This window comes from Mauremys mutica, chromosome 2 (genome assembly GCF_020497125.1).
Source record: "Mauremys mutica isolate MM-2020 ecotype Southern chromosome 2, ASM2049712v1, whole genome shotgun sequence".
Lineage (NCBI taxonomy): Eukaryota > Metazoa > Chordata > Testudines > Geoemydidae > Mauremys > Mauremys mutica.
In genome coordinates, this window is record NC_059073.1 from 61360683 (window position 1) to 61383197 (window position 22515).

The following is a 22515-nucleotide window of genomic DNA, read 5'->3' on the forward strand; positions in this document are numbered from 1 at the left end:
CTTTGAAAGTGAAAAATGAATACCTCAATTAGTTGTATATACTTTGCTTTGGAAGCTCCTGTGGAAGAGCCATTGTAGTAGTGACTATGTTGTTTTGATCGTTTATTACCTTCCATTTAACATACACTGTATGAAAAAAATATATAAGTATCAAATTCTGCTTTGCACAGGGGGCAAAAATGCATTCCAAGCTCCATGATATAATGAGTGAATGTATTCTGCTGCAGGCTTCCCTCTCTGCTACCAACTAACTGCAGGTCAGCATGTTCCTGTCCCCTTCCCTTAGGGTGACTTTTTTCCCCCCGATGGACACATAGAGGAAGAAGTCCATGTGCTCCTTGAGTGCACGGTTTTCAATTGTTCCCTAGTTCTTGCCTGAGTGGGATGAATGTGGAGAGGGTGGGGGGAAGGGGAGACAAGCATTCTCCTTATCCCCTCAGCTCCTGTTTAGGGCCAAGGACAATGGATGGCAGAGCAGCACAGCTTTCTGTAATAACTGAAAACCAAGCCAGAAAGAGGTAGCGAGGTCATTGAATGCAAAGGATGGGTCAGAAGGAGGTATCTGGAAGAATGAAGGTAAATTAAAGGGAGTGGGGAAGGAGAATAAAATAGTGTGAGGAGATTTTTGCAGAAAGTTGGGAAGAGCAACAAGATGGACAATACACAGGGCCAGATCCTGACTTGCTGTAACTTGATATAGCTGAGGACCGATGCTTAAAGAGCGTTCCAAATTGTCCTGCTCTTCTGTCCTTGTGTTGTGCCCTACCTCAGAACAGGTACTGCCTGGTGGATTCAGTTAATTGAATTATCATTTTGCTATTTGTCCCTTTTGATAAATATTGAGAGAGAAAATGTTCAGAATGGGTAAAAAGGTTGGAATTATGTCCTTCTCGCATTCATATCCAATTGTTTATTCTCCTGGGAGTTAACAGCTCTGAAGTTGTTCCCTCAGAAGAGACATTCTTTTAGAAAGAATTAAAAATATTAACGCCCACTCTGTTGGGAGATTGAGAGGTCTTTCTAATTCCACACAGAATTATTATTAAGATCTTAGGTTCACAGTTGGTGTAGTAATTATGGTGGCATTGCTTGTAACATTTATTAACAGTTATTTTCACATTTCCAACCTCATACTTGTTACAGTGATTTCCTTCTGCAAATGTTTTTAGGTAAAGCAGGGGAGGACGCGAATGTTCTGTCATGACTGCAGCTGTATTACAATATGGTTTTCAGTAGATTTTTGTTTTACTTCTCCCATCATTTTAAAAAAATAAGAACACCTATCATGATTTTTTCAGCCCACTTTCACTGGATGCAACTGTCTAAAAGCTTCTAAATTCACATTTGATGCTGAATGAATCTCCCTGAGCAAGCCCATCACTTAAAGATGTACAATAAGAAGCAATGGGCAGTGAGAGCCAGGAGAAGCTAGGAAAAACAGGAACTTTGCACAGTTTAGCAACTCCACAGGGCACTGGGAGATAGGGCTAGCTTGTGGCCCCACTACAACACTACCAATTGATGTTTGTAGCAGCAAAGTCACAGTTCTTAGCTATAAATATGTCAGGGCTTAAAGTTTATTGTGCTCTAAATTTTAAGTGCCAAGTCTTTCAAGTGGTAGAATGCTAAGGGCCAGATTTGGATACCTTCACTCACAGTGAGTCTGCAAGTAGTCCTGTTAAAATCAACGGGACCACTCATGAGACATGGTAATGCTCAACATGAGTAAAATCTGGATATCAGCTGGTTACCGTCTATGACCATAAAAGTTTACGGAGCTCCTAGAAAAAAGACTCATTAGGCTGTTAGAACAAGGTAGGCTTATGAAGTTTGGTCCTGCCCTGAAGGTTTGGATTAGTACATATACTTCACTGGGACTCATCATAGGAGTAAGAAAAGCAGGATTTACCCCAACATTTGAACTAATTCTTCAGAATTTCACTAATTTAAACTGGATCAATCTGCATTCCTTGTGATGTTTTGGGGACAACCCAGAGCGGTAAGGAGTCCTGTCATCGCCTGCCCTGTAACCTTTGAGGTCTTTGTGCTGTGCAGCTATGTTTCAATTCCCCACCACCAGTAGCCAGCCCACTCTGAAATAAATACAAATCAATATTTCTGCTTGTATATGCAATTTTTCTTTTTCTGCTGCTGGGAAAATCATAAAGAAGCTTTTATTAATCCTTTGACATCAGACCAGAGCGCTAAAAATTCTGACTCAGTTTGCTGGTAGTGAATTAGTCAATGAGGGCCATATTGTGGAATTTGTCATAATCTAATTAGGGGGTGAAACCAATGTTTATTTTTTATTCTCTCTCCACAGTTCCTATTTTAACCTTACATTTCACTTTCCTCCAAACAGGTGTGATTATTGTCCCAAGTGCTGGTGTTGGCATTGTGCTAGGTGGCTACATTATTAAAAAGCTCAAACTTGGTGCAAGAGAGTCTGCGAAGCTGGCTATGATTTGCAGCGGTGTGTCTTTGCTGTGCTTTTCAACGCTTTTCATTGTTGGATGTGACAGCATTAATCTAGGGGGCATAAATATCCCATACACAACAGGGTAAGTGTTTTTGCAATTATTGCAGTGCCAGCTATTTGCAAAAGCCTGCTAGAAATCTAGCTATTTTATTTTATTTAAAAATTAGCTATTTTTGAAGTCCATTCATCAAACAAGAACTCGGTGAACACAGTCAGATAAATACATGGTTTAACTGTCTGGTCAAAATTCGTTTATTTTATAGCTGATTGACAATGAAAGCCTATCAAACACTCATTTGAGTGGCCTACGTATTCTTGGTCCTGCCTGAGCCTGAAGGGGCTAGATGGTTGAACTTATTTTGCCTGATATCAAACCCATTCAAGTATCTTGGGTTTGGAAGTTCAGTTTTGAACTCCAACACTAGTGGGTTTGTGTTCCACTCGGAGACACCATGAAGAAAGCAGAGTAGGAGGAGAGAAAACTATCCAATAAAAAATGGGGTAAAAGAGAGGACAGAGAATTGACCACATGAAAAACAGAAAGGCAGAAGGTGATAATAAGGTGTTATGTGTCTGCTTTGTACCTCACTGCCAGCAGAATCTAGCCATAGAGCTGGGGAAACCAGCCCCTGAAGAAGCAGCCAAATGCAGGGGGATCCTCCATTGTTGTAAAGCTGGCCTGGTGTCTCCTATGCCACAGCCCTCCTTGATTCTGACGCAGATAGGTAGGGGCCAGTGCTGAGGGTCAGGCTGTAGAGTGAAGTGATCTTGGGGAGGTGCCATCGTGTCATGCTGCCTGGCTGAAGAAGCAGGAAGTGGGGACAGAAACCACAGGTACATTAGTTAGCAAGGACGGGGTTGCATAGGTTACCTGTCTTCAGCTGAAATGCTGTGACACCTGCTGGCAGTAACTTGAAGAAATACAAGTGAACAAAAAACTGCCTTTAATATGATTTGTTCTAAATCTTTCAGATGAAATGTAACTAACCTGCTCCTTCTTCAGTTTTGTGAAGTAAGTATTATGGCCCTGTTGTCACAAACAAGAGAACTGAGGGTTTGTCCACATGAGTAAGTTGCTCTGGTGTATAACTTAAATTGTTTTTTTAATTGATGTAGTTAAACCAGTGCACACCCCTATGTGGACACTCTTATTGCAGTTTTAAGAATAGATTGTAGCAGTTTAGCCTAAACTGATTCCTAATTGACTTCAATTAAACGGAAATAAGCCTTTTCCACTGGCTTTAACTAAAGAGGTTTAAAGTAACACCTTTAGTTAAACCCACACAACTTTCTCATTTAGACAGGGTGGTTGGCATATTAAAAGCTTTATCCTTCAAAGTATTGATTGCAGTCAACTCCCATTGAAATCAAAATGAAGTCACTGGGATTTCATCAATGGCAATAGAAGTGGAAGGTGCTCAGCAAATTGCAGGAGTGGGCCCTGTGTGAATTACTTAAACCTACATAGTAAGTCAGTTGATATACAGATTAATAAAACAAGCAGTGCTGACCCCCACATTCATCCTTACAAACCTGGTCATCGGCGTGATAAACTTCTCCTAGATTTGTTCAGTTGTTATCATTTGATCTAGCTTTAAACCATTTCATTAATAAGACACTCTTTTACTCAGATATCAAAGAATGCCAGCACTTAAAAAAAAACGTATACACATTTTCTAAAGGAAATTTTTCATTTTGAGGATACCAAAAATAGATACAGCCTTCTCCAAAGTTAAGCTTGTAATAGATCCCAGTTACTAACTCTGTGTCTCGTTTTTGTAAGCAAATGCAGGATCTGTTTATAACTATTTCTATTTGTGGTCAAAAGTCACATCAAAGTAATTCCCTTTTTTTTTTGCTTGGGCATAGTCCACCCATCCAGTAGAAAGGAGAGTGAATAGCTGTGTCTAGTTAGCATAAAAAACCAAACACAGCTCTCAAAATTCAGGAAAGCAGGTATTTCATACTGTAAATGTAGTCTGCCTAAACCAGGCATGTTCTAAATTGGGGACAGTAAATGGACCGGGAAGCTCAGGTAGATTAAATATGTTTGCAAAGATTTTCTGCAATTTTACATTGGACACAGGTAGTTTTGCATTTGCTAATTTGTCATTGCTTACTTGGGTTATCAGGTTCAGGGCAATTCTGTATTTCACATTTCAGCATCTTAAACGATGCAGCTGAATGACTCTAGCCTTGCCTCTAAGGACAACCTGACACATGTAACATTTAAATGCAACATGAGGGCCCTTCCACCAGCACTGTAAATTAGGCATGCTCTTATGCAGCCCTGATTTGCACCAGGCTGGGCAGTTCTGAATTAGGGAGCTGGCTCCCTGCAGATCCCATTCAGATGTAGAAGAGAATCAGGATCAATGTGCAGGGTCGCCCAGAGGATTCAGGGGGCCTGGGGCAGGGCCGGGTCTTCGGTGGCAGGTCCCTCTCGGAGGGAAGGACCCGCCGCTGAATTGCCGCCGAAGAATGAAGTGGCGGCAGTAGAGCAGCCTAAGTGCCGCTGATTGCAGCTTTTTTTTTTCCGCCGCTTGCGGCGCTTGTGCTCACTGGGCAGTGCCCGCCACTGAAGTGCCGCCAAAAACCCAGAGCAGCTCACGGGGCCCCTGTGGGGCCTGGGACCTGGGGCAAATTGCCCCACTTGCCCCCCCCGCCCCCCCCCCCGGGTGGCCCTGTCAATGTGTCATAAAGGAGAGTAAAATTCTGCCTACCAGAAAAATTGAATATGAGGAGCATGAAATACTTGAAACAAAAAGCTCAACCATGTATCTGATACATGCACCCTGAGATTTTTTTGGATGGAAGCCAGATAAACAACAATTTGAAATTGAGAAAGATGCAAAAGATGTCATGAGGTCACTAATCAATTTCAGCCTGAGCCGCAGTGGCTACAATATACTTCTTGACCCACTGGGACAGTTTAAGAATTAATTGCTGAGAACGATAATTAATTTGGTCATATAAGCCAAACCAAATAAATGGAACCTGGAGACAAAGGGAAGACATGTGGATGAAATGAACAGATCTGCTTGTTGATCACAATGCACACCTGTGAAATCTTTTGCCATTGCAAAGCATAACAACAATCAGGGCCGGCTCCAGGGTTTTTGCCGCCCCAATTAGCGAAAAGAAAAAAAAAAAAAGCTGCGATCGCGATCTGCAGCTCTACCGCCGCCGCTTCAGTCTTTGGTGGCAATTCAGTGGCGGGTCCTTCGCTCCGAGAGGGAGCAAGGGACCCACCGCCGAATTGCTGCCAAAGTCCCAGACTTGCCGCCCCTCACCGTTGGCCGCCCCAAGCAGCTGATTGCTGGTCTGGTGCCTGGAGGCAGCCCTGACAACAATGACAGTGCTTAGCATTTTAGGGCTGAAACTTGCAAGGTTCTGAGTAGTCCAATGAGGTGCTGAGCACCCTCAGCTCCAACTGACTGTAGTGGGGGTGAAAGGAGCTCAGCCCCTTGCAGATGTGCACAGCACCTCACAGAATCAAACCAATAATACACTCCATAGGAAGATCTTAAAACCCTTTACAAATATTTATGAGTTAAACTTTGCCACACCCCTGTGAGGAAGACAGAAGTAAGAGCATATGAACTGCAGTAGTCTCTGTCCTTAGATATCTGGAATATTTAGAAGATGTAGTATAATAAAGAGAAAAAATTAGCAAAGAGCAGATTATACTCCTCAAATCCATGCATGAAGGGGCCCTACTGCACATAGGCCTCACCCTCCCACTCAGAAAGGGGAGGTGCCCCATAGCGCAATCCCACCCCTATGTGGAACCTCACAGGGAGTCTGCTGTGGGGTCAGGAATTGTGGCAGACGGGAAGAGGGCGAGCACTGGGCAGGTCTGTGTTGGCCAGTGGTGGTGGAGACTACCAAAATTATTTCCTTGTGATCTCATCCAGGCTGAGCACAGGCCTCTTCCAGCCTGCTCTACAGAAAGCTGTTTTTGTATTTCATGAACATTAAACTGTCTTACCTGAAAATAATCAAAATAGCTGCAAAGAGACTCTTCTTTTATTTGTGGAAATGAGAGAAAAGGCGGATGGCTTTTCTTGTCCGTTCAGTGTACAGGCACGGGGCCCGATTCCGGGGAATCGGCCTAAGGTCAGGGTAGGTTTCCAGGGGTGCTTATCAGCAACCAAAGTCCCTGTATTAGTTTAATTCCATCCCCTCTTTTTATGATATGTAAAATTATACAAAACTGGCTGGTTTTGGTTATACTCTTCTATTGTCCTGGAGCAGTTAAAGTTATTGTAGATAAATTGAAAGATATAATTGGTTTGTTGGATTTTTGGGACAAATAATACACAAAAAAATCTCAACTGCCTATCCCAAGCATCAAGGTTTGCTGTTGTTATGTCTCTCTCAGTCCAGTCAGACAATCAGAACTAAGTGGAGCAGAACAACAAAAAATGAACCTAGATAAAAACCACATAATTCCTAGCTTCAGTCTCCAACTCTAGCTGCAACCGACTGCCACATGACAAGGCTTCTACACCAGTGGTTCTCAACCTTTCCAGACTACTGTGCCCCTTTCAGGAGTCGATTTGTCTTGTGTACCCCCAGTTTCACCTCACTTAAAAACTACTTGCTTACAAAATCAGACATAAAAATACAAAAGTGTCACAGCACACTGTTATGGCAAAATTGCTTATTTTCTCATTTTGACCATATAATTATAAAACAAATTAATTGGAATATAAATGTTGTACTTACATTTCAGTGTATAGTATATAGTATAGTCTATAGAGCAGTATAAACGTGTCATTGTCTGTATGAAATTTTAGTTTGTACTGACTTAGCTAGTGCTTTTTATGTAGCCTGTTGTAAAACTAGGCAAATATCTAGATGAAGACCTCTGAGAACCCCCAGGAATACACATACCCTTGGTTTAGAACCACTGTTCTACACCTTAAAGGTTCAGTAACTAAACCCAGCCTTTCCCCCGCTTTTCTCCTTGATCTTTGCCATTTCAAAAGAACGCTTGGTAGTTTGGCTATGAGAGAATCACGATGTACAAGGAAGAAGCATTGAAGAAGCCAGTCATGTAACATCCTTCTGTGCAAATGGTTTACTCAAACATTTCTCAAAACCACAATTTTCCCAGCATGATCTTGGCAGCCTTTTAAACAGTGGATCCAATTTATTCATTATTTTGGGATGATGGTTAGTTTAATCATGACAGAAATGTCTTTGCTAGGTAGCCAAGGCTTCTCCTTTTCACTTTTTATCCCGGTTTTTAGAATGAAGACCTTTTAGACTGTAAACTCATCGGGGCAGGAACTATGTTTTCTTTGTGTTTGGAACCGCCTTAGTACATTATATGTGCTACTGCAATCTAAGTAAATAAAAATGAAACCACATACAAATCCATTTGCTGTTTAGGAGATAACCTTAATGCTTTCCTATATTTTGGATTTATCTGTGGATTACTTCAATTGTAAGCTCTGTGGGCCATCTTGTGGGGGTTGGTGGTGGTGTGTGTGTGTATTGCCTAACACAAAGGAGTTCCAGTCCCTGATTGTGTATCCCTCAGTATGAATAAATAATAAAAGGCCCCACAACTCTTAAAACTCTAGACTCTACAACTTCCTTCTCCCCTCTTACTTCTCTCTCCCATAGACTAATAGTTGGAGAGAGAGAAAAATCAAAACTAAAATCCTTGTTAGAAAGTAGATTCCCCTTTATCATTAGTCTGTCTAAAGCTCTTCCTCTAATTAGTTCTGCCAGTATTATATAAGTGGAAACAAGATATAGAACAGTCCTTTGAGAGGTTAACCAATGCAATTTATCAAATGGAATTCTGGGATTTATCTCTGGTGTGTACATGTCTCAAACTTGCAGCTAATCATATTAATGAAAGGAGCAGAAGAGTAATTTGTAACTGAAAGACGAATTCAGGAAATGCTGTCATTTTTTATCAGATTTTAAAATGTGCATGTGCCAGACTTTGTTGGCAGCTTAAGGCCTCTAGTTGTGGGTGGGATACTGAGAAGAGTTTAGGTTATTGGACTGATGCACAGCCATGACAGCCTGAACCAGTAGAGTTGACCACTCCTCAGACATAGTGTCCAAAAACAGTCGGAATGAGTTGAGTATTTTCATCCAACAGCTTCCTGGAAACATATCTCAGCTTCAAGAAAACAAAATAAACCCCAGTAAGGGAGGGATGGTTGAGGAGACCTGCAGAAATACATCGTCTCCTGATACTCTACAATATTTGGAGGCAGCATGTGAGATGGAGATAGGGTGCGCACAGATGCATCAGCACCAAAGAGATCTCTGCCTCCAGTGCAGCCCTGAGATGCTCCCTTGGTGTTTCATTATTGGAAAGACAAGTTAACATTGAGCGAGGATTGAAGGTGAAAAAGGTATAGACATGAACACCTTATGGATCTCCCGTAGCAAGCCTGTCAAGCAGATAGAGTGACTTGGTGCTGTGCGATAGAGGGTGAGTCTGTGAGGGAATGAAGAAGTGAGAACTTCTTTATGCAGCCAGATGTTGAGGGATCAAGTCGAAAAAACCCACTGTAATTTGTTGAGGTAGGTCAATTAATATAAATGGGGGAAATTCAGACTTTTGTATCTTCATGGCAGTTCCTCCTCTCACATCATCATTTTAAAGTTACAGGCAGTAACCCAGAGGTAAAACATTGTAATATTGTCATAGGTCAGGGCAACTGCTGAGCTTGGGGGGTCTGAGTATGAGGGAGGTCCAGATACATGTGGGCTGGGTGGATGGGGAGCAGTTCCCTGTCCATTGACCACTCCCCCCTGCTTCCTGCCCCCATTGCTCCTCAGCTGCGGGGGGGAGAAGGAAGGGTCACTGTACAGGGAGCTGCTCCCCCATCCACCTAGCCTTTTCAAATAAATCTGTCTAGAAAAAAAATTAAATCATTATATCTTATACGTACTAATTAATAAGGAAGAGCGGGGTAAGCGTCTGTTCCTTGTATCCTCTTAGTTCTTCCAAGAAGTGTCTAATTTAAATTGATATGAAAAAGGCTTTTTATGATAAAGACTCTTTTTTTTTAAAAACTTTGTTTCTCTATACCAGGGGTCGGCAACCTTTCAGAAGTGGTGTGCCGAGCCTTCATTTATTCACTTTAATTTAAAGTTCCGCGTGCCAGTAATATATTTTAATGTTTTTAGAAGGTCTCTTTCTATAAGTCTATAATATATAACTAAACTACTGTTGTATGTAAAGTAAGTAAGGATTTTAAAATGTTTATGAAGTTTCATTTAAAATTAAATTAAAATGCAGAGCCCCCCGGACTGGTGGCCAGCACCCGGACAGTGTGAGTGCCACTGAAAATCAGCTCACGTGCGTGCCATAGGTTGCCTACCCCTGCTCTATACTCACTGTTTATAATTCTATTTCCACCTTTCCTTTCGTTCAGTGATTTCTGGTACTCATCTCTGAAAGCTAGTCCCATTTTGTAATTTCTTCATATCACACACCATGCCCTCATCTTACATTACACACATGTTATTGACACAATTGCTGCACCTCATAATGCAAAATAACATTGTTGCATTGACTGATGACCTTCTCTTAGCATTGATGAAGACCAGGTGTTCATGTTGATATTATTAGCTCTCCCAACTGCTTTCATTCCAGTCAGTGATGAAGTGTTGACATGACTGCAGTCTGTGCTGGGAGTGGACAGGGCCACTCTTCAGTGGCTTTGTGCCTTTGTCAGTGACAGCTCCCAGAGGATAGTGTTGGGCCCTTGCACTTCTACCTGGAGAGTTCTAGTGGGCTACCGCAATGATCTACTCTGGTTTTCCTTCCTAAGACAATTAATAACTAGATGTGGGTTGAAGTTTTTTTCAATATGCTGGTGACACCCAGCTTTATAGCTATATCTTGCCCAACACAAAATGTGGCCAAGTGTCTTTCCCAGTGTCTGGGTAAGAATGAGACATGGATGACTTAGACTCAGTCTGGATAAGACTGAGGTGATTATGGTGGTTGGGGGAGCAACTGGATGAGTTGAAGGAGGCTATATCAGCCCCCACTCTGATTGAAGGTATTTGGCCATCAATTGTAACCACAGTTGACATTTTGGTGGGGTCTACATTTAAATAATCCAACAGCAGCATTGACTTGGACTGCTTTTTCTGTCTCCATCTGGCTGAGAGGCTGTGACCTTTCCTTTTGGATGTGGGCTGTGCTATTGCCGTCTGCTCCTCGATCACCTCGAGAATGGGCTGCAACAATGGACTCTAGTGGGACACTGAAACGGATGTACAGCGGGATAGCTTGCTTGTTCAGTGTAGTCTCCTGCCAAGAGCATGTGATGCCAAGGCTCTGGGATCTGCTGGCTGCCTGTTGGCTTCATGGTGAAATTTAAGGTTTTGGTTCTGACATTTAAAGATCTAAATGGCCTAGGACCTGCCTATCAGAGATTGTCTCTCTCCCTGTGCCATTCTGCTGCAGCCGAGATTGGCTGGGGCTTCTGTGGCAGATAAGAGATGTTGCTGCTGGCACAATGCTTAATCATAGAATAGACTATCAGGGATGGACGGGACCTCAGGAGGTCATAGAATCATAGAACTTAAGATCAGAAGGGACCATTATGATCATCTAGTCTGACCTCCCGCAAAATGCAGGCCACAAAAGCTGACCCACCCACTCCTGGAATAATTCTCTCCCTTGACTCAGCTGTTGCAGTCCCCAAATCTGGTTTAAAGACTTCAAGTAGCAGGTAATCCTCCAGCAAGCGACCCCTGCCCCATGCTGCGGAGGAAGGCGAAAAACCTCCAGGGCCACTGCCAATCTACCCTGGAGGAAAATTCCTTCCCGACCCCAAATATGGCGATCAGCTGAACCCCGAGCATACGGGCAAGACTCTCCAGCCAGACACTCGGGAAAAAGACTTTCAATATCCCAACATTGACCCTCGGTACTAATTACCAGTGGCGGCACGTTATTGACCTATTGACTAAATAGTGTTATCCTATCAAACCATTCCCTCCATAAACTTCTCAAGCTTAAATTTAAAGCCAGAGAGGTCCTTCGCCCCCACTGTTTCCCTCGGTAGGCTGTTCCAGAATTTCACTCCCCTGATGGTTAGAAACCTTCGTCTAATTTCAAGCCTAAACTTCCCGACTGCCAATTTATATCCATTTGTTCTCGTGTCCACATTAGTACTGAGCTGAAATAATTCCTCTCCCTCCCTGGTATTTATCCCTCTGATATATTTAAAGAAAGCAATCATATCTCCTCTCAACCTTCTTTTGGTTAAGGAAAACAAACCGAGCTCCTCAAGTCTCTTTTCATACGACAGGCCTTCCATTCCTCGGATCATTCTAGTGGCCCTTCTTTGTACCCGTTCCAGTTTGAATTCATCCTTCTTAAACATGGGAGACCAAAACTGCACACAGTACTCCAAATGAGGTCTCACCAACGCCTTGTATAACGGGACTAGCACCTCCTTATCTCTACTAGAAATACCTCGCCTAATGCATCCCAAGACCGCATTAGCTTTTTTAATGGCCACATCACATTGCCGACTCATAGTCATCCTGCGATCAACCAGGACTCCGAGGTCCTTCTCCTCTTCCGTTACTTCCAACTGGTGCGTCCCCAGCTTATAACCAAAATTCCTGTTAGTCATCCCTAAATGCATAACCTTACACTTCTCACTATTGAATTTCATCCTGTTACTAATACTCCAGTTTACAAGGTCATCCAAATCTCCCTGGAGGATATCCCGATCCTTCTCCGAATTGGCAATACCTCCCAACTTCGTGTCATCCACAAACTTTATCAGCCCACTCCTACTTTTGGTTCCAAGGTCAGTGATAAATAGATTGAATAAGATCGGACCTAAAACCGAACCTTGAGGAACTCCACTGGTAACCTCCCTCCAACCCGACAGATCACCTTTCAATACGACCCGCTGCAGTCATCTAGTCCAACCCCCTACTCAAAGCAGGGCCAATCCTCAGACAAATTTTTGCCCCAGATCCCTAAATGGCCCCCTCAAGGATTGAACTCACAACCCTGGGTTTAGCAGGCCAATGCTCTCTCTGTGTGTTCCTCAGTTCTGGCATCCACTCCCCTCCCACTCACCCCAAAACAATCTGTTGACCTTCGAGGCACACAGCAAAATCCTTTGTTTAAGAGAGGTTTTTAGGGAGGCTAAGGCAGTTGAGGCTTTTTTGGGAACGTGCTGGGTTGGGAGATTAAAATTTCCATGGAGTATTGTGTCCAGTTCTGGGTGCACATTTCAGAAAAGATGTGGACAAATTGGAGAAAGTCCAAAGAGCAACACAATTGATTAAAGGTCTAGAAAAAATGATCTATGAGGAAAGACTGAAAAAATTGAGCTTGTTTAGTCTGGAGAAGAGAAGACTGAGAGAGGACATAACAGTTTTCAAGTACATAAAAGGTTGTTACAAGGAGGAGGGAGAAAAATTGTTGTTCTTAACCTCTGAGGATAGAACAAGAAGCTTAAAAGCTTAAATTGCAGCAAGGGCGGTTTAGGTTGGACATTAGGAAGAAGCTTCCTAATTGTCAGAGTGGTTAAGCAGTGGAATAAATTGCCTAGGGAGGTTGTGGAATCTCCATTATTGTGGATTTTTAAGAGCAGGTTGGACAAACACCTGTCAGGGATGGTCTAGATAATACTTAGTCCTGCCTTAAGTGCAGGGGACTGGATTAGATGACCTCTCGAGGTCCCTTCCAGTTCTATGATTCTATAGCATACTGCAGTACAAAATATAAATAATCATGATGGTTTCTGACTGGTGAGTGGAAGGAGATGTGATCTTTCAGTTTTGTAATGATTTTTTTCATTGCAGTTTTAAGTTAAAGTCACTGATGCCTAGAAACCAGGATTAGCATGCTTTTATGTTACTCACGTCCAAATAAATAACTAGTGTCCATGCAACCTTTCTAATACTAAAAATCACTAAACAACTACAGGAGAGTCGAAAGGGTTTGTTTCTCTGCACATACTTGTTTAACATGCTGTTCTAATGTAACCTATTTTTCCTCTCCTCAGTCCTACACTCACTATGGCACACAGAAATCTGACAGGTAGCTGTAATGTCAACTGTGGATGCAAAATTCATGAGTACGAGCCTGTCTGTGGATCAGATGGAATAACATACTTCAATCCGTGTCTGGCCGGCTGCATCAATGGTGGAAATCATAGCACAGGGGTGAGTGTATAACAAACCCATCCAAAATGATGTAAAAAGTATACTGTGGGGCTAAAGATTAGCAGATCTGGGCTGAAGTGGATAGGTACAGAAAGGGGGAGTGTACTAGCTCCAAGGCACATTTCTTCCTAGCTTCAGAGAATCTTATCCACAAGTGCCCCGCGTGCATGAATTTCTCCATGTTTCAAGATGGTAGGAACACCAGCTGTCCAATACCAATGTGATATATGCCATCATGTGCCAGCAATGCCCCTCTGTACATTGGCCAGACCGGACTGTCTCTATGTAAAAGAATAATGGACACAAATCAGACATCAAGAATTAGAACATTCAAAAACCAGTTGGAGAACACTTCAATCTCCCAGGCCACTCGATTGCAGACCTAAAAGTCTCAATATTACAACAAAAAAACTTCAAAAACAGACTCCAACGAGAGACTGCTGAATTGGAATTAATTTGCAAATTGGACACCATTAAATTAGGCTTGAATAAAGACTGGGAGTGGATGGGCCATTACACAAAGTAAAACTATTTCCCCATGCTTATTCCCCGCCCCCCCACTTCCTCACATCTTCTTGTCAATTGCTGGAAATGGGCCATTTTCATTACCACTACAAACAGTTCTTTTTCTCTCCTGCTGATAATAGCTCACCTTAATGGATCACTCTCCTTATAGTGTGTATGGTAACACCCATTGTTTCATGTTCTCTGTGTATATATATATCTTCCTACTGTATTTTCCACTGCAGGCATCCGATGAAGTGGGCTGTAGCCTACGAAAGCTTATGCTCAAATAAATTTGTTAGTCTCTAAGGTGCCACAAGTACTCCTGTTCTTTTTGCAGCTGTCCGTGGTATCATCCCAGCCTTCAGCAATGTGGGAATTTTGAGCATAAGTTAACACTAACTATATCAACTTAACTTACACCGAGTGAACTACCTCCAACCAAAGGGATGATTTGGAAATGACCATGGGACCATGGCACTTGTAGGAATTGTACTCCACTGTGGCAGGATAGCAGGGAGTCTGGGTTTGCAGCACAAGCGCAGAGTGTCTGCATAGCTGGCCTGGGCCTCTGCTCATGTCCTACATTCACTGGGTTGTAGAAGCTGAATGCTTCTTTGAGGGTTGCCTGGTCACAGATTGAAAAATACAAAGGAAACTTGGTGACTGGAAACTTAGTTTCTGGGCCAGTGCACAGGAAAACTGGTGAGGAGTAGCATCTGTCCCTGTTGTCAACAGAATGCTTTGGGCTGCCAAAAAACCAAGGCTTTGGAATTCATTCGGTATTACACACAGAAGAGAATGTAAGACCAAACATTTCTATAAAGTATTGTCTGTTAAAGCGGAATAAAGACAAAAGATAGGAGATAGTATGAAACAATGTTGCCTTGCTTTTAGCATCTGGAAACCACATTCATTACACGTCACACTCTTGCCTTACACATTTGTGCCCAGTCAGTGAAACATGAGAACTGTCAGTCTCAGGACGATAATTTGATATTTTGTTTTGACAGAACAGTTCTAAAGTTGAAGGTCCATATAATCATTGCATCCAGTACAGATAAAATTGAAAGCTTCCTTTTACAAGATATTGCGAGGTAGGGGGGAAACAACTTTTTGGTAACCAACTGCTATAGGCACGATTCACAATAGCCACTAGATGTGTATTTAACTTTAGGCACATTCTTAAGTCACATTGGTTTCAGTGGGACTTAAGTATATGGTTATGTGCTTTGCTGAATACAGTTCATAGTTCTGACCTTTTCTGCTTTTCACATACTATTAAAATAGACCTGTTAAGTCACTTAATTATGAGGAACTTTGAGAATGCTTACCTCTCACCATGAATTTCAAGTGGGTTAAACAAGCTATTAACTGCAATAAATAAGATAATGTCCATTATGACATCAAGTTTATGTGGAAAAAGTAGTATACGATCATGTAATTAGAGATTGTATCATAATGCATACACACAAGGGGGCCAAATTAAGGTTGTACAGTCATCCTTAATTCTGGCATTTCCTAACTTTTGATTACTTTATTTTGCAACCTTAACAATATTCTTTTAACTCTGTGTGTGTGTGTGTGTGTGTGTGTGTGAGAAATTCCCTCTGTTTTTGAAAAAAGTTATTCCATCCTTCCATAGTGACACCCACATGGATCATCAGCAGAGCTGAAAACTTTAGATCCATCAAAAAGACCTCTGCCACTCAGAGACGACTTGTATCTGCTGATACTAGGAGGGCACAATGTAAGGGGGGGGGCATGTGACTGCCCCACATAGCGGCTCTGGGAGGAACCTTCCAGCCCCACCTCCTGAGTCAGAGCAGCCAATCTCGCCAGCTCCTGGAGGGCTGGGGCCATAGGAGTGGACACATGTGACTCTGGGCCAGTCCTCCCTCCCCCACATCTGGCCTGGGGCTGCCACACGCTTCTTGACAGAATTCTTGCCTGCTGGGGGGCACTCTTTCCTCCTCCTGTTGTGCCTCCCCCCGGTACATTTTCGGTTTGCTCAGCCTGGGTGGGGAGCAGAGGGGGCGGTATGAAGTCGCTTCGCATGCCAGCTGATAGTGGCCACTCCTCTGTGCAGCATGGAGAGCCTGGCTGGGGGTGGCAACAGCCTGCCCCCTCAGCTCCCCGCCCAGGCCTGGCTACCAGGAACAAAGGCCAAGCAAGCCGGAGCGTCCCCGTCCTCTGCACAATCCAGGCTCTGGAGGGGAATGTGTTCCAGTGGGCAGACTTCTGCGCATTCCCCCGCAAACTTGACCTCTTCTACTTCATCTCCTCCAATCTGTCCCTGACCTGTCACTTTCCTGATGCTGACTCCTTGTCCAAGGCCCATTCTCCTTGCCACATAGTACCCTTTTCATCTCATCCTGTTCTTGACAGTTTTATTTCCCCTCTCCCCCACTCTGCTTCACCCTGTACTCGCTCCCAGTCCTAATCTCCCTCTTCAGTCTTCCTCCTCCCGTCTCTTTGCATCTTCCCCTCCCTGGCTCCTTGTCCAAGTCTCTTTTCCCAGACACTCCCCGTACTCCTCAGCTCCTCAGATTTGTTTCCACCCTTCCCCCCCCCCGCTTGTTCCTAATCCGTCTCCAACCTCCTCCAGCTCAGCATTCACTTTCAGTATCCTTTTTCATTTCCCTGACCAGCGCCCAGTCCCTGCTTTCATTTCCAGTATCTAGCCCCAGCCCGAAGTATCCAGAGCAGCCATGACAGGGAAAGCCCAGTGTTACCCCTGTAGTCCTCGGCTGGAGACTGCTCAGTCACTCTATGGGGAAGGCACATGTGTAATCTGGTCAAGGAAGCTGTGAGAGGATGGCACATGCTCAATGAAGATGTACTCTTTGGAGATTTTTCAGCTGTGATTTTGAACTGCAAACTGCAATTTTTCAAAGTCTTATCACTTGGTGAGATGAGGGCAGATTTTTACAGGGTGGCCAGAAGACACACCCCTCACACAAAGGCCACATCCCTGCCAAATTTCAAATCCCGTCTTCAACCACATGGGGGCACTAGAACTGTTCAGAGACAAGATCACAGGAATGTTTAATGTAGGCAACACACATTTTTCCATAGCCCCGTTCTCAGACACGGCTAAACCATTTTGGCTGAGAGTTGCCCAAAAATCCAGCCTGAAGCAGACAGCATGGAAAGTTTCAGTACGAAGGGTTAAAGTTTGGCAATGTTATGAGTGACTGATGGGAAGTGTCAAGCAAACTTAATAATAGGAGCATTATTCCCAGCCCTGCCTAAAATTAGGATAATCTCGTAAGCACGGAACTCCTTTTTAAGTGGTAGTTTTTCACTAGGGAAGGTAAAACATCTATGTGGTAAATATTGCACATTGTCTTGGTTGAAGGGGCAAAAATCTTAATTGCAATATTTTGTTTCTCCTCTTTGCTTTTCTCAGGTAAGAAATTATACTGAATGTGCCTGTGTCCAAAGCCGCCAAGTTATCACTCCACCAACTGTGGGACAGCGCGGTCAGCTCAGGGTGGTTATTGTCAAAACATACCTGAATGAGAATGGCTATGCTGTTTCCGGGAAGTGTGATCGGACCTGCAGTACACTTATCCCATTCCTAATATTTCTGTTCATAGTTACCCTTATAACAGCATGTGCCCAGCCATCGGCAATCATAGTGACACTCAGGTAAGAATCTAGCTATATACCTATCTAGATACATATATTATACCTATCATTACAGTGTTTGTATTGCATAAGAGAGTCTGTTAGCCAGACCCACCGCAGGCGTAAAGCAGTGAATCGCTATTAAAGTCAACAGAATTATGCCCATTTACACTTGTTAAGGATTTGATCCCTTATACAGTAACTCCTCGCTTAACGTTGTAGTTATGTTCCTGAAAAATGCGACTTTAAGTGAAACGATGTTAAGCGAATCCAATTTCCCCATAAGAATGAATGTAAATAGGGGGGGTTAGGTTCCAGAGAAATTTTTTTCACCAGACAAAAGACTATATTATATATATATATATATATATATATACACACACACACACACACACACACACACACACACACACACACACACACACAGTATAAGTTTTAAACAAACAATTTAATACTGTACACAGCAATGATGATTGTGAAGCTTGGTTGAGGTGGTGAAGTCAGAGGGTGGGAGAGAGATGCCTTGCTGCTAAATGATGAACTAGCATTTGGCTGAGCCCTCAAGGGTTAACACATTCTTGTTAATGTAGCCTCACACTCTACAAGGCAGCACAAATGAAGGGAGGGGAGACAGCATGGCAGACAGAGACACGCTGTGTGTGTGAGAGAGATATGCACATTGCCCCTTTAATTACACTGACCTCACTCTAAGTACATTGCCTTTTTAAGTAGATCAGCAAGTTGAGACAGCCGCTGCTGCCAGCAAGCTCCCTCCCCCCAACCCCCTCTATGGAGATGGGGTGGGAGGGGGACACCTTGACATTAGCCCCCTTCTTCCCATCCCTGTACAGCAAGCAGGAAGCTCCCGGGAGCAGTGCCAAGGCAGAGGGCAGGAGCCACACATGGCAGTGGGGGGAGGGACAGCTCAGCTGCTGGCAATTGATAGCCTGCTGGGTAGCTGCTGCACAGGGAACTTAGGGGAGCGGGGAGTTGATAGGGGAGCTGCTGGTCCACCCTGGTTCCAAGCCCCCACCAGCTAACTCCAACGGGCTGCTCTTCCTGCAAGCAGTGGACAAAGCAGGTGGCTGCCAAATAACATCATAAGGGACCATTGAGCAACTTTAAACAAGCATCTTCTCTAATTGATCAGCAATGAAACAACGTTAACTGGGATGACTTTAAGTGAGGAGTTACTGTATTTATACCCATAACTAGCGCCCTACCAAATTCACGATCCATGTTGGACAATTTCACGGTCATAGGATTTTAAAAATATTCAGTGTCATGGTTTCAGAGGTTTACATCTGAAATTTTATGTGTTGTAACTGTGGGGGTCCTGACGCAATATGGGGTGGTGGGAGGTTGGAAAGCTATTGTAGGGAGGATGTGGGATTGCCACCCTTACTTCTGTGCTGCTGCTGGCCGAGTCCCAGCTCTAAAGCCAGTGCTGCTGCTAGCAGCAGCGCAGAAGTGAGGTCTCTGGGTATGGGGGCGGGGGCAGAGCCGGTCGTACGGGTGGCAACCGCTGAGGGCCCCATGGTCAGGGTGTGCCATGGTCCGTTCCCCCTGCTAGCCAGCCCAAAGTCTCTTTAATTCCCGAGCTGGGGAGGGGCAGGGCTGAGGCGCCCCAACCAGGAATTCCTACCGTGCACCAGGGGCTAGCTGATAGTCCTGACCGGGCTGGGGAGGGATGGGACGTCCTCTTCCCCGGTATGGGCTGCTCTAGGGGTTGGTCAGACCCACCTCCGGGAATCTCCCCCAGCTGCAGGAAGCTCCATGGCTTCACTGCCTTCAGACCTGGGCCCCCAGCCAGCAGCCAAGGAGCTTACTTCACCCTGGGGATGTTCCCAGAGGTGGGTCTGACCCAGCCCAGGAGCAGCCTGTGCAGCAGAAGAGAAAGTCCTGTTCCTTCCCAGCCTGGCCGGGACTAGCAACTGGAGCCTGGCACATGGTTGTAGCCCCTGGCTAGGGCGCCTCCATCTCTGCCCTTCCCCACAGGAGGTGAGTATAATAGGCCACGGGAGGTTAAGCCTCCCCTAACCCAGCCTGTGGCCCCACCCTCGCTCCTCCTTTCCCCTGAAGCCAGCAGGTGCTGAGCTCAGCCCGGTGGCCTGGAACTCGGGGCTTGGCCAGCCGGTGGCTCGGGCTGGCCGGCAGCCTGGGGCAGGTCAGGCCAGTACTCGGGCTGGCCAGTGGCCTGGGGTTCTGGCACAGGACTCGGAACACCCAGCGTGGCTGGGGCAGGCCTTCTGGCAACCCTGAGCTCAGGGCCAGGGCTCCTCCGGCTGCACTGGGTGGATAGGGAGGCCTCAGGGCTCCGGCAGGTGAGGGGGGGTGGAAGCGGTGGGGAGGGGCAGGGCCTCAGGCAGAAGGGACGGGGCTGAGGGGGCTAGTCTCCCCAAAAGGGGGGGTTCATGCGCCACTCATGAAGCTGCCCTACAGTAGCTAGATATCATGACATGGGCAGGGGAGTGATCAAATGTTATCATCCGTGGTGCATTTTTCATGGCCATGAATTTGATAGGGCACTACCCATAAAATGATTATGTATATACCTTGTGAGACAAGAAATGTCCAGCAGACACCGCTCAAAGAGAAAAATGTAAAAAACCCAAACTGGTTAGATTTTTCAGGTCTGGCGCAGGAATGTGGTCTTATATGATGTGGTCTTATATTAACAAAATTGAGCAGACAGAGAGTTGGTAGACCAATATTTCAGTTTTCGAAACAGGGAAGAGGGAGAAGTTGAAGGAACACAAATTTTTTTAGCATGTTTTGCAAAGCACATGCCTACTTTCAACAGATACTAGGGACAGAAAGAATTAGTGTTAAACACAGTGAGGGTTAATGCAGTGTCAGGTATGGTGCTATATTATCAGTATGTGTTTCTCCTACTGACTGACATTAAAATTATTCTGGTAAGTATTTACAAACTGTTCAAAGTTACAGTCCAGCTACATTCACACACGTACATGTCGGCTTCCATGAGACATCGTCAACAGAATGAAGAACGTGGGAAAATAGAAGGAAGCTTCCCTGTGACCATATTCCTCTTCTTCTCTCATCCCAAACATGAAATATTAGAAACCAAAGCCTAAATTAAGCCTCTCATATTTACAGTTTAATCTCAGGCTTCTCATTGATAAGGCCCTCTGTTAAGCACGCAAAAGTTTACCTACCTAACTGTACAAGCTTTTTGGGTCTTCAGATTTTAGAAGCTTGGCAGAAAAAACTATCTTGTCAGATGTCTAGTTAGACCAGAACTAATGGTAGAATGGACTCACTTGCATTATTTTCTTGTGGTTCTCACAGGAACTTAGATGTGCAGACATGAAATCAATTAAAAAAGTTAAAGCAACTTTTTCAGACATCAGAACGTTACTATAGTGTCAGAGAACCAAGATGAAGTTTGGAGCTTTTTTATTTCACTCAAACCAGTTTTCCCCACCCCTATTGTGACTATAGCTCTTCTACATGGACTTAAATAGAGGCATATCTTACCACCATGCTGGCAAGACTACTCAGTAACTTGAGAACCCCTGATCTATTACCCTATTGAGTCAGTATAAGGAGGTCTGGTAGCATTACCCATCATTAAGATTACCCCACTGTTACCATTATTCTGTCCTCACTGAGCATGCTCCATCCCCTTACAGTTATATGTGACTGGACTTCTTAGTATACCATCCCCACAGACTGACTGAAAGTGCTCCCTCAGCCCAGGCCTATGAGGCAAAGCCACACTTTCCATATCAAGACTGCTCATGGTTCCTCTGGGCCAGGGTGGGCTGGTCATTGGAACTGAGAGAAGGGATCCTGTCTCTGCTATGCTCTCAGTGACAATCCCCCCCACTCCGTTGTACTCGTACAGCACGGAGAAAGAAGCTGTTTGACTCAAATGCAGAGGGAACAAGAGTTGGAACAGGAGGGTTGGATGGGGAGAGTAAACTGAGACAAGGAGGCTTGGGAGGGGAGACTGAGACTAGATGCTGATGGGGACGGGGCAGAGAGGGAAACTGAGACTGGGAGTTGTGAGGAGGCTGAGACTTGGACTGGTAGAGGAGAAAGGTGGGCTGTCTGGGTAAGGAGACTAGGATTGGGAGCTGGGGCAGGAATTGAGGGGAGACTGGCAATCAGTGGGTAGAAGTGGAAACTGAGATTGAAGTAGGAGTTGGAGAAGCGACTGCGACTGGCTGGGTAAGTAGACAGGGACTGGGAATGCATGGGAAAGATGGGGGGAGGGGAAGGGAGACCTGACGAGGAGCCAGGGCTGAGGGAAGAATTGCGACTGGATGGGCAAAGAGTCTGGAATTCTGAGCCAATTGGGGAACATAGATGTGTGTGTGGGGGCAGTGACTGGAGGCTGGGGGAGATACACAGATTGAGAGATGAGGGAAATGGGGGCTGATTGGGCAAGGAAACTAAGAATAAGGAGCTGGGGGTGTGGTGGGGACTGGGAATAGCTGGGCAAGCATGCTGAGGGTGAATGGGGGATGGCTGGGTAAGGACACTGGGGCCAAGCAGCTGGGGGAGTGGTTTTGGGACAGGGAATGGCTGGGAAAGGAGCATGGGAGCAGGACATGGGGAAAGACTGGGACTGTTTGTTTAGAAGGGTGAGGCTATGACTTGCTGGGCAAGGAGACTGGGACTTGGATGAGAAGCAGGAGGTGGAGACTGGGAGGGGCTAGGCGAGAAGAATGGATCTAGGA

At 44.7% G+C, this 22515-nt stretch overlaps 1 protein-coding gene across 2 annotated transcripts in view; it reads left to right on the top strand.

The window, feature by feature from the left end:
- SLCO5A1 (solute carrier organic anion transporter family member 5A1) overlaps positions 1 to 22515 on the top strand; it is a 171262-nt gene that overhangs the window by 139039 nt on the left and 9708 nt on the right. For both annotated transcript variants that reach the window (XM_045003182.1, XM_045003183.1), the window contains exons 6-8: positions 2363 to 2561; positions 13510 to 13669; positions 17586 to 17827. In XM_045003182.1, coding sequence (XP_044859117.1) covers positions 2363 to 2561; positions 13510 to 13669; positions 17586 to 17827 — 601 coding nt within the window. The remainder of the gene's footprint in view (positions 1 to 2362; positions 2562 to 13509; positions 13670 to 17585; positions 17828 to 22515) is intronic.